The sequence below is a fragment of the Uranotaenia lowii genome, chromosome 1, assembly GCF_029784155.1.
Source record: "Uranotaenia lowii strain MFRU-FL chromosome 1, ASM2978415v1, whole genome shotgun sequence".
NCBI classification, from domain to species: Eukaryota; Metazoa; Arthropoda; class Insecta; order Diptera; family Culicidae; genus Uranotaenia; species Uranotaenia lowii.
In genome coordinates, this window is record NC_073691.1 from 15,474,768 (window position 1) to 15,487,734 (window position 12,967).

Sequence of the window (12,967 nt, forward strand, 5' to 3'; positions counted from 1 at the left end):
ATACCTATTGCCTTTTTATCCCTGACCCAATCCCATTACGGTACCTTCTAAAGTTGACTAGCTGATCCAGACTTTGGCCGTTGCCAAGTCCCGCTCCTAATCCACCTCCTCCTCCCAGATGACTTTCGGACCGTTCACCACCCGGCGCACTCTTGGGACTCTCGTGGGATCCGTGCGATCCGTGGGAGCCCTGAGATCCTTGGGAACCTGAAAGGGGAAAATTATTTAAATCACATGTGATTATCTGAAATTTGAATCTGGAAGGCAGGTCCTAAATCTGAAATTTAAAATCTTTAATTCGGAATCAGAGATCTGAATCTGAAATCTGAATCTGAAATCTAAATCAGAAATCTGAATCTGAAATCTGAATTTGAAATCTGAATCTGAAATCTGAATCTGAAATCTGAAATCGGAAATCTGAAATCTGAAATCTGAAATCTGAAATCTGAAATCTTAAATCTGAATCTGAAATCTGAATCTGAAATCTGAATCTGAAATCTGAATCTGAAATCTGAATCTGAAATCTGAATCTGAAATCTGAATCTGAAATCTGAATCTGAAATCTGAATCTGAAATCTGAATCTGAAATCTGAATCTGAAATCTGAATCTGAAATCTGAATCTGAAATCTGAATCTGAAATCTGAATCTGAAATCTGAATCTGAAATCTGAATCTGAAATCTGAATCTGAAATCTGAATCTGAAATCTGAATCTGAAATCTCAATCTGAAATCATTTTTGTAATTTTTGTAATTTTTGTAATTTTTGTAATTTTTGTAATTTTTGTAATTTTTGTAATATTTGTAATTTTTGTAATTTTTGTAATTTTTGTAATTTTTGTAATTTTTGTAATTTTTGTAATTTTTGTAATTTTTGTAATTTTTGTAATTTTTGTAATTTTTGTAATTTTTGTAATTTTTGTATTTTTTGGTTATTTTTGTAATGTATGTAATTTTTATATTTTTTGTAATTTTAGTAACTTTTTTTAATTTTTTAAATGTGTATTTTTCTTATTTAATGTTATTTTTGGTTTTCTTCAATTTTTTTTTAAATTTTTGTCATTTTTGTTATTTTTTGTTATTTTGTGAATTTTTTTAATTTTTGTAATTCATGTTATTTTTGTTATTTTGGTAATTTTTGTTCTTTTTTGTATTTTTTGTAATTTTTGTTTTTTTTTTGTTATTTTTGTAATTTTTGTAATTTTTGTTATTTTTGTGATTTCAGTTACTTTTGTTTATTTTGTTATTTTTGTAATTGTTGTTATTTTTGAATATTTTTGAAATTTTTTTATATTTGAAATTGTTGTAATTTTTGTAATTTTTGTAATTTTTGTAATTTTTGTAATTTTTGTAATTTTTGTAATTTTTGTAATTTTTGTAATTTTTGTAATTTTTGTAATTTTTGTAATTTTTGTAATTTTTGTAATTTTTGTAATTTTTGTAATTTTTGTAATTTTTGTAATTTTTGTAATATTTGTTATTTTTGTAATTTTTGTAGTTTTTGTAATTTTTGTAATTTTTGTAATTTTTTTAATTTTTGTAATTTTTGTAATTTTTTCAATTTTTGTAATTTTTGAAATTTTGCTGTTTTGTCATTGTTGTTATTTTCTATCATTTTTGTAATTTTTGTCATTTTTGTTATTTTGGTCATTTTAGTTACTTATGTTGCTTCACTACTCACTCTTTCTCGATGGAATGTCGACTGCGGGCGAGAGCGTATCCGAGGCACTTCCCGATCCCGGTCCGGACAGCGATCGTGCGAAGAATCGGGCTCCGGGCGACTGAGGTGACTCCCTCGAATCCCGATCACTCGATTCAAGACTGCTCAGATGCGGAGGAATGGCCGTCAGCTGATGACTTCCACCGGTTCCTCCGCTTCCACTTTCATCTTCCGGCGTTTGCGGTAACGTTGGACATTCCTGATCCAACACGAACACACAATCGTGCGCGATATCGGTGATGAAGTGAAGATTCTCCTGGGCCCGGTCTATCCGGAAGAACCGCTCCGCGGTACATGCTAAATAAAGAAAAAACAAATTCTCAAAAACTAGTTTTAAGATTTTTTTTAAAGTCTTACAATCGATGAAACACCATTCGGGCGCCAGCTTGGGCGCATCCGGTTGGTCTTCGCAGAATCGATTCACCAGAACCCGAATCTGTTCCAGATCGGTGACGGGAACGTCCAGGGAGCCCAAATTCACAGCCGATGATCGCAGCAACTCCTTATCGTAGTGATGCTGCTCGTAATCGTTCATGTTGATCTTCATCAGCGTTATCGTTAGAGATTCCAGTTTTTCTTGTCTGTTTGAAAAAAGAAAAAAAAATCAAGAGAAATCCACTGAATGTTACGTGATCAGTTGTACTTACGGCACATTGGCCCGGCCGGGCTTTCGCTTGGCCAACATCACAGCCTTGTTCAGTAGGGTCATCTCGATGATGGAGGGTTTCAGCTTGCAGGCTTCGCCGTCCACCTGCATCGGGATCGTCTTGGAGGTGACGATTTTGGCCGACCGGCATTGGGCGATGCAGGTTCCGTGGCCGCCGGCCTGTAGTAGTGGCAGCTGGTAGGTGGTTAGGCCAACGACTTCGATCATGCCGTCGTCGGTGGCCGGTTCGTACTGGCCACCGGATTTGTTCCACGGATGGGTACCGCCACCGTAGCTGTGAAATAGGAAACATCAATGTGTTAACTTCTTCAGAAATTACAAAACAAATTGTCACTTTTTGGGCCTTAACACATTTGTAAAATTCACTTTCCGAATAGCTTCTAATACGTGGAACTATAAGTAGAGATATCCATGGTTATCGAGAAATATTTTCACCAACTGTATAGTCGTTGTCTATCACTAATTAACCATTGGATTACTCGAAAGGACGAATCTTTCGTCAAAGCGTTGCAACGAGATCAACGACCAGAAGCCTAGGTACACATTATAGATTATACTTGGGAGTTATTAAAGATAAACTGGTAGCAGATGTACCACTTCGAAGTGAAGCTTCATCGCTGTAAGATAAAGTTCACGCTGCCCAGGACGAATTTGGCGTGCAAGAAGTTAACTCTAATCCTAAACCTCATCTGAGTAATCATCTTTGGACATTAGACATGTGATCATTACTCAACGTAGCATCAATCGCAGGATAAGACAAGCTTTACAAGAGGATATCTTTTGTTACGACAACAAAGACACGCCCAACGTGCGAGATCTCACCAATAAGGACTCGACTCCAACTGGCAGCAGCTGTCGGACAGCTCAGCGAGACTCATCGTCTGATCCAGCACATCGGGAGCTGAATCAGGAGAAGACACGGTGAAGTGGACTTGCATATGGCGCAATTCCCGGCTGGCCATGGATGCTTCATGAAGTACCACTACCGGTTTGGGCATGTGGCTTTACCATATTGCCCAGCTTGCGGTGATGAAGAGGAGACACCCGAACTTATGGTTTGAGGTGGTACGTACTAAATTACTTGTCGTCTGTGGGCCAGCCACTACGGTAGACAACATGTGTACGGATTCCATCACTTGGCAGACGGTCAGCGATGGGTTCATCCGGATCAAGGCTTTCCTGCAGAGTAACGGTAGTAACTGCAGCAACGGCAGTAACGGTGTAGGATGACTCCTTCGTTGGGGAGCATCTGAGTAGTGTGCGTCCAATCCCTTGATCGAAACTACAAAGATAAGACATCATCTTCTGCGTAGTGGAGGTCATGGGTGCAAACGTTTGTAGCATACCCCACCGCCGGGAAGTATCTGAGTAGTGCCGCTTACTTCGGGGGAAACTGCGGGGATGAGACAATACCTACGTCGCTGCGGACCTCGACCTCGTAGGAAGGGGGTAAACCACTATCGGGGAAGTCCCATGTGTAGAGAGGTTCTCGATGCCAGGCGAGCCTCTCGTGGCGGTGTATGTAAAATATCGTCACTGTCGGGAAACATCCAAGTCATAGCGTTCAAAGGGAGATAAGAGTACCGGACTACGGTCGGAGTAGACTGACCCCATCGACGGGGGCTGTCGAGTAGAGTGCGTCCGACCCCAAGGTTTGAAGCTACAAAGATAAGGCAACATCTTCTGCGTAGCGGATGTCATGGGTACGCTGCGTTCGTTCGTAGAATGCTCCACCTTCGGGGAGTATCCGAGTAGCGCGGTTCCCAACGGTCGAAGCTGCGCGGATAAAACTATACCTTTTTCACAGTGGAAATTTATGGAAAAGAGTTATTCCACGATCGGGGAATACTCACGGTAAAAGTGGCTCTAGTCAGTCATCCAAGTCGGTGTAGGATGACGTTTTTTGGAAGTCATCTGAGCAGTTCGTTAAGTCCAGCGTAAGTCTAGGATAAACTACTCTCGAACTGCACACGACGGGCCAAAGGTGGCGAGTCTCTGGGAATAAGAGGCCGGGTTAGTCGGAATAGGAGAGGTCGGACATTAAGTCTTTAGGGGGATAAATTTGTGTGGTTTACCCCGAGTTTTCACGATAAGAAGTCGAATCTCCAGACACAAGAGAAGAGATCAAGTTTTGCAATCAACAAGATAAGGGGTAAACGTGATTACCTCGAGTCATTACCATGAGAGGCTTGATCTCGGGTCGTTAGGAGAGAGATAGGGCCTTGAGTCGTGCAGTGGAGAGGTATGTATACGTCAACCTCGAGTCGATGCAAGAACGGGTCAGATCTCGAGTCGTAAGAGGAGAGTTCAGGCTTGCTAAAGTGGCTGGGTCATTCAGCCGAATGTCATGAGGCCGAAAGCCATTCGGCCGATGAGCGCTAGGCCGAATGGGCTATCTGGCCGAATAAATCACTAGACCGAATGGGTTATTCGGCCGACGGTTATAAGCCGAGAGGACGCAAGGCCGAATGGTCATGAGGCCGAATGGTTACTAGGCCGAGTGGTCATAAGGCCGAATGGTTACTAGGCCGAATGGTTATTAGGCTGAATGGTCGTAAGGCCGCAAGATCATAAGCCCGAATGGATGCTAGCCCGATATGCCGTTAGGCCAAATGGTCATTTGGCCGAATGATCGTCGGATCAAATCGTCGTAAGGGCGAATGGATGCTAGGCCGAAAAGTTGTAAGGCCGAATGGTCGTTAGGCCCAATGCTCATAAGGCTGAATGATCGTCATGAATGGTTGCTGGGTCTATGAGAAATCTTTCACACTTGTCTGCATGCTAGGCCGAATGGTCATTAGACCGAATGGTCGTAAGACCGGATGGACGATATGCCGAATGGACGAATCCGGCGTTGCATCCATTCGGCCTGATGACCATTCGGCCTAACTACTGATCGGCCTAACATCCAAAAAAGCGGTAACAAGTCTTATAGGCCTAGTTTAAATTCGGCCCAACGTTCATTCAGTCTAAAAACCATTTGGCCTAATGACCATTCGGCCTAACGACATTTCGGCCTAGTATCCATTCGGCTTTACGAACATTCGTCCTTACGACTTTTCAGCCTTACGACCATTCGGCCTAATGGCCATTCGGCCAAATGATCATTTGGCCTAACGACCATTCAGCCTAACATCCCATTCGGCCTTTGTCCTATTCGGCCGAACATTCGTCGGCCTTTTAATCCATTAGGGCCTAGCGACCTTCTGCGTAACATTTTTCGGGCTATCGGCCTTCGGCCGAAAGTCCGGACTCCATTGCTGAAAGTGGTCTCGTATATGAGATTGGCTTGGAGCACACTAGCGCAAATAAACCTTCCACTATTGAAGGATAGGATTTTAAACAGTTCGAGGTATGAACAAAATAGGTCTGCGGCCCAGGTGGGGTTCAGGCAGTAGGAGGTGTACACGGGGTATATCATGAGGTTTTCCATAGTAACCATGAACCCAGAATAGTAAACTGGGGAGATGCAGTGGCTTGCCTGGCCTTGGAATACAATCCAGGATCTACCAAAAAGGTTACCACCTAAAGAGCGACCATGAAATTTTTGAGACATAGAAAATGTCATGCCAATCACCACCACCATAAACGGACGGTCAGAATGAAATGAAATTTGGTATCCGAGAGTTTCTCGGGTCAGAGATGGTTAGTTTTATAGTTTCAAGAATCTCACTTTAAATAGAAAGGGGGGCTCCCATGCAAAATCAACTTGTGTTCCACAACTCGAACAATTTTATGATGATTTTCATGAAAATTGATTCACGAGCACGAAGTTGTTAAAGATGTGTATATAAGGTTAAACATTTTCCGACGATTTATTAAGCAAAAGGTAAAACGAAGTTTAACGGGTTAGCTAGTTTTCTTATAACGTTAAGAATGAAATCAAAATTTTGGGGTAGTTTTATACATATATTTATAAATATATACTTCAAAAATCAAAAGGAAAGTTAATCGATGGAGCCTTGAGTGTAAAATTGAACGCATTTTTGCTTGATGCCCTCCATCAAAGTCTTAACCGTGTCTTCCGGAATCAGTTTTTCAGTTTTTTTTTCATTTTCTTAACATGTCCTTCTCGTCTTTGACTGTTTTTTTGCTCTTCCGAAGTTTCCGCTTCATTATTGCCCAGTACTGTTCCACCGGACGCAGCTCCGTACAGTTTGGCGGGTTCATGTCCTTTGGAACAAAATGGACAGAATTGACCTCATACAACTCCAGGACACTTTTAGAATAGTGGCATGATGCCAAATCTGGCCAAAATAGCGGAGCTTGGTCGTGCTACTGCAAGAACGGAAAAAGGCGCTTTTCGAGGCACTCATATTTGTAGATCTCGCCATTTACTGTGCCTTTTGTCACGAAAGGCTCACTCCTCGGACCGCAAAAGCAGATGGCCTGCCAAACGAGATATTTGGAGGTGAACTTCGACATTTTCTTCTTCTTAAATTCGTCGTCCACATCGAACTTGCTCTTGCCGATGAAAAATCCAACCCCGGATTTGCTTAAACTCGACTTTTATATACGTCTCGTCGTCCATCACACAGCAGCCATATTTTCTCAGCATCTTCTTGTAGAGCTTCCGTGCCCGAGTTTTAGGCGTCGATTGTTGCCGCTCATCGTGGTTTGGGAAGTTCTGTACCTTGTATGTATATAGTCCAGCTTTCTTTTTTGCATTCTGGACATGCCGATCTTTTTAGCCAAATAACGGATTGAGACTTAGGGATTTGCTTTAATCATCCGCTTCACCTTTCCCTCCGTCGTTTTGTTCTTCTGTCCCGGTTCCAGCTCCTTTGACGAGGTCCAACGTCAACCACTCCTGGAACCGCTTCAACACTCTGGAGACGGTTGAATGTTGAATTTTCAACCTTTTTCCCAATTACCGGTGCGACAGGTCAGGAAATTCCAGGTGTTTGGAAAGAATTTGTTCTCTCGACTCGCGTTGGCTCACCTGCGTTTTCGTTGAATCGAAAAACATGACTTCGAGTTTGACAGCATGTAAACAATATACATCAAACAAAAAGTGTGCAAAATTTGGTTGATTTTTACCCAAAGGTGAAAAAGTTATGCTCTGTTGAATGTGTCGCAATTTCGTATTCGCCGTTTGATCAGGCAGATTAGTTGAGCCAATTTTTAAATCGAAGTCATACAAGAGTATGCTACTACTAATGGTCAACCTAAAATTATAACCCCTCAAGGTAGCTGTTTGAACAGTTTATCTAGATTTAAATTTTGCGATAAACATGGCAGTTGGACTCACCTTGGAATGTTGAGAAATACTATCGCGTGCACCTTATGTTCCTTCAACTTCGGCGTCAGATCCTTGCCGTCGCACTCCAGGGTCACAAACTCCGCCAACCCCTTCCACTTTCGCTTGAGGAGATCCTTACCGCCCGCCTGGCCATAGAACATCTTGTTCCTAAGCCGCGAGTTGAACTTCTCCGGATGGGCCTCTATTTTTTGGAAGACATTTTAAGAAAGTTGAGTGAGTTGTTTGGATTTTTTTTCAATGAATCTTACCTCGGGCTTCGTGGAATTCTAGGGCGATGTGGGCATCAACGCCCAGTGAGAAGTAGTTGTTGACTACATTCAGGGGTAGATTGTCTTTGCCGGGGTCCGGATTTGAGATCGATGCATTGGGCTCCACTTTAAGGTTCCACCGATCCAGTAGAACTGTATCGGATTGACCGATGTTTTCCAGAATTTTTCCAATTGGTTCATCCGTGTAACCCTGTTATAAAATTAGAAAAAAAAATAAAGGGGAACAATTAAATTTCAGTGACATAGAGCTGTTATTGTTCCAGTCTTGAATGTGACATCGAAAATAGGACACTCATTCGGGGGGGGGGGGGGGGGAAAAACTACAGTAAGGGAACCGATTCCATGTGACATCAGCGCAATGAAATCAATTCCCGATTTAATGGGATCCTAAAGTTGGACAAATGGATTTACCCATTTCCCGTCAGCCAATTGGATCGAATCGGCTTCCCTCCCCCAGGGCAGCATTACGTATTTGGAGCCAGATATCGATCGATTGGCGGGGGCGAGCGTCGCGGGAAAACAATCACATTTTCAATCAATTTACTTTTATCTCATCATATCAAATACTATTCGATGCCCGATGAGGGCCCTCAAAACGACGAATGGCAAATATTGGTGGCTTGCGACATCATAAAGGAAAACGTTATCGGCCGCGAGGAAAACATAAAAAGTCCGGACCTTTGTGTACAGGGAGGACACAAATGTAATGTGCCTCAATCATATATTCATGTTAACAGTTTTTATTGCTCTTTGACATGATTGATTTGTGATTGTGGGGGATTTGAATGATTTTTTTTTTAACAGAGAGGTAATCTGCACACAAATAATTCAAACAATACTTACTCCACCCCATCCGAGGGCTCGGGCCAAATCGTTTCCGGTTCCCAGAGGAAGAACTCCCACAGCCGGAGGAGGCACAAAGTTGATCTGGTCCAGAACCGATAGGACCCAGCCCACGGTTCCGTCTCCTCCGCAGGCCAAAACCCGCAGCTGCGGCACTTTTCGGAACATTTCCAGTCTAATAATAAAAAAAGAAAAATTCAAATTATTCCCCATAAAGCGGAGTATAGTTGGCAAAAACTTACCCCATCTTTGGTCCACCCTGGGTCAGATCGAAGACCTGCCGAGGGTTCAGCAGCCACTGGAACTTTTGCAGCAATTTGGCACCCTGATTCCCGCCGGATTTCGGATTGATGAACACCAGCACCGGGGTAATGTTGGCCGTCGGAATCGGTTTGATGACGAACGTCTTCGGTTCCTTGGGTATTGAGGCCTTCTTGCCGGCCTTCTTCTTCTTCTGGGGGGTTTTGCGGAGCGACGACTTGAAGCTGCCCTTCCGCGGGAGCTTGACGATCCAGGAGGGAGGAACCACGATTGCTCGGTGGGAACCTACAGGATGGGGAAGAAGGAAAAGTTCAAATCAGTTTCAAATTATGAAATTTTTTTTTTCTCTAATTATAGACATTTTACCACGTTTGTGGCGTTCGTGTCTTAGTAAAAGTTATGAATATTGATAATTGCGTGTATATACTGAATTTTTGGATTCAAATATAAAAAAAATAAGAACATATTGCAGAACTTTTTTTATTAGCTTCAAAATTCCAACTTCAGTTCACAACCCAAGACATTTTTTTTTTTAATTCCTCGAGTTGTCCATTTTTTATGGATGTTTTAAAGAGTTGTCCTTATATATTTAACAACCCAGGCCATTTTTTTTAATTTCCCGATATGTATATTAGTTTTTCATAAACCTACTTTTTTGTATGTTTTTAACAAATTATGCTTGAACCCACAATCCATTGTTTATCAGTTTTCCACTCGTTTGATCCTGTCGATCCTGATCCTGTCCATTCCCCCCATTAAACCCCATAATAGAGTTAAGCTATTTTTATTATATTATTAAGAGAAAAAAAATCACATTTTCAATGATGTTTTACATCTTATCTTGTTACCATCTACTTTTCCTAGTACTTACTTGTACCCCTATAAGAGCAAGTTCACTGGTGTTGGGAAAAAATGGTAGAAATTTTGACACATGATTTTGAAAATTTTACCATGCAGAGTGTTTTCAAGATCTTTGGGCTTTGTATTTTTTTACAGCACTGTTTCTATTTCAGCCGTATGAGATGGAAATATTGCTAATTTTACATCACAGCATGCGAAAATACAACACGTGTTGTAAAAAAACTTGAAGGCCACAGATCTTGAAAATGTTTTTGCATGGAAAATTTTTCAAAATGTGCTAAAAGGGTCAAAATTTCTACCACTTTTTTCGAACAGCAATGAACTTGCTCTTAGGAATTTACTTTCACAGCCCATCATTACAGGGGATCATAATTTTGAAAAATCAACATAAAACCGCCGAATTCAATATTTAAGCACTAAAGCCCTCACACACTTTTATACCAAAACACACAGATTTCTAGTACCACGGACCATTTTCGGAACAACACTCAACCTCCCCTTTCCCCGAGAAGCTCGTATTGTATCACTTCAGTTGGGCAAAAAAAAAACAAACCACTTGCACAAAGAAAATTTTATGAAACAATCCTCCCTCAAGCCTGTTCAAATCACTTCCACTGATCAGTGTTTCAGTTGTCCTCCGGCTACTCGATAAACATTTTTTCGCAAAATAAAAAAAAACACTAATAAAACAATATATTTAGTAAAATTTTCACAGTCCCGAAAAAAATACGTACGGTGCCATTTAGACAACGCCTACCTCTGATTTAAATTGGAATGAAATAGAATACAAATTTCATTCCATTCTTCAAGAATGTAGAAAAAAATAGGTTTCATATGACGAACCCATGGCGGATTTCAATCCTTCAAACTTCATGGACGAACATATTATGTTTTTAAGTTGCATGCAAAACTGATTGTAATTTCAAAATATTTTTCATTCATTTTATACTCCAAAATTTTGTTTTTAAGTAAACTGAATTTTTGAATACGCAATTTAACTAATGTTGTTTTTCTTTTTTCGAACCTGATGAAAATCAGTGTATAAGTTTCAAAAGCATTTATTTTTAAATATAGTTTTTTTAAAATAAGTGTTGAGTAAACTCTTTCGGATCTCAATAAGAACACCGTTCTTGTAGCAGTTTTATACAGCTCAAACTGGAATGTATGTTAAGGATTAATAACAGGTATTTTCAATTATTTCGATTTAAACTTACAATTATTTAGTGTTACTGCAACTCCAATTATGGACACTTGGTCACCCTATCCACTGCCTTTCTTTCCAATTCTAAATTGGCTTATTTGAAGGGAGCAGTTTATAAACCTGTTCAAGCTACTGAAGTTGTTAGCGATACTATTTTATAATTTGTTTTAATGCTACTTACATTTGCTTTGTAAATAATTAACGCACGTTATTGCTGATCGTTTTTGAGATCTCCTTACCCAAACTAACTCGATTCGGAAACCCTAAAGAGGAACGAATACTTTGATGTGTTCAACCGCAATCACAAAACGGAACTTTTATAACTTACTTTCGGGTTACGTTTGTCGATGCTGAGCTCTTTTAATTTACAGCACTTGGTGTGAGGGCTCAACGAACTTTAGATTTGCCTACGGCAGATGCGCATAGAGGATGTAACCTATCAAAAAATTTGTTACAGGTCGATTGGGTTGGTTGGGATTTTACCTAACATACCTGATTGAAGATTGCAGATTGCAAGTTAGAATCTTTTCAATGAGGTCCTATATCCTACTATTATGTATGTTGTATGTTGGTTATCCACCATGGGTGCACGGATTCACCGCAGTTGTACCAAAGTATGGATTATAATTCATTATTTAAAAGGCTTACAGATTCCATACCCGGCACCATGGCTTCGTATGAACTGTTATGGAGTGAATGTATTTCGTGTCTATGTATGTTTATTTTTGGAGAATGAATCAATCAGTAAAAATTAATAACAATTTCAATGTTATAAATTCACTCAGGTATTCCGGCATCCGTGTATACACCTGGCCAGCTGGCAAGTGATTGAACATTCTTATTTACAATTTACATAATGTTCAATGCAATAAATAATAATAAAACGATCTCACCATGGTTCAACTTCGCAACTCCAATGATTTCATGACAAAGTTGCCAATCACCAGCGCCAAAACGGATTTCAACTGCATTGACAATAAGCTTTAAAGTCTTAACTTGCTTTCCCATGAACTTTCCTATGCGCATTACTGAAAATCACTTCACTTTTCGAACCCAGCACACAACCTAAAACTCAATTGGATAGTGAAAGTGGCCTACCAAAATAATGAGCGCTACCACACCATATCAATAATGATTACCCACAGCTCTTCACCCAGTAATCAAAATTTACTAAATATACTACTGTTCGAATATATTTCAAGAACTTTGGTTTTAAATCAATTGCCTCACAATCGGCGGCGACCCAAAAACTGCGTTTCGCACTGCACACCTCCCCTTCATAACATAACATCGCAAACGAAAAACCAAGTAGGCTTGGCGAAAATAAAACATCGAATTTGCTCTGCAAAACAACACAACCAAGCTCGTATTTTTCTGCACTTTTCTTCCTCGCGTACGCAATCTGGCAAATGCGTCCGTAGACCAGAATCACACTATTTCGACCAGAACCGGTGGAAAAATCTGAAAAAAGGCTCAATTTGGGTGAACCTCACTTCATTCACCTAAATCCGAATTCGTAAGTCAAACCGCTTGGAAAAAAACACATAACGCTGCACTACACGCACGAAGAAAAACCACGTCCGTTCCCGACGAATGCATAACTCCGAATCCCAGGTCCTATATCCTACTATTATTATCTATTAATAAACTATCTCCGACACTTAGAAGTTTTTAACTTACTACGAATAATCCACGCTTTAATTCCCAACTTCCTTTTCTTCTTCTCCCTTATTTTCTTCCTCTTACTATCAAATTGCACCTCTGTCACTGATCTGTCACTAGACCTACTGCGGTGTTTTTAACCCAGTCATGTTCATCGAATGAGTAGATTGCTCGTGCAGATGTGGCCGTGTCAACAATAAGTATGGCATAAATATGATCGTT

The 12,967-nt window shown here is 40.4% G+C and overlaps 1 protein-coding gene across 3 annotated transcripts in view; it reads right to left on the bottom strand.

Moving 5' to 3' along the window:
- LOC129758459 (eye-specific diacylglycerol kinase) overlaps window positions 1-12,967 on the bottom strand; it is a 164,024-nt gene that overhangs the window by 52,237 nt on the left and 98,820 nt on the right. For all 3 annotated transcript variants that reach the window (XM_055756072.1, XM_055756147.1, XM_055755994.1), the window contains 8 exons: window positions 9,003-9,306; window positions 8,761-8,935; window positions 7,897-8,107; window positions 7,637-7,829; window positions 2,366-2,659; window positions 2,076-2,299; window positions 1,680-2,015; window positions 45-207 (listed from right to left, as the gene is read on the bottom strand). In XM_055756072.1, the coding sequence (XP_055612047.1) occupies window positions 45-207; window positions 1,680-2,015; window positions 2,076-2,299; window positions 2,366-2,659; window positions 7,637-7,829; window positions 7,897-8,107; window positions 8,761-8,935; window positions 9,003-9,306 (1,900 nt within the window). The remainder of the gene's footprint in view (window positions 1-44; window positions 208-1,679; window positions 2,016-2,075; window positions 2,300-2,365; window positions 2,660-7,636; window positions 7,830-7,896; window positions 8,108-8,760; window positions 8,936-9,002; window positions 9,307-12,967) is intronic.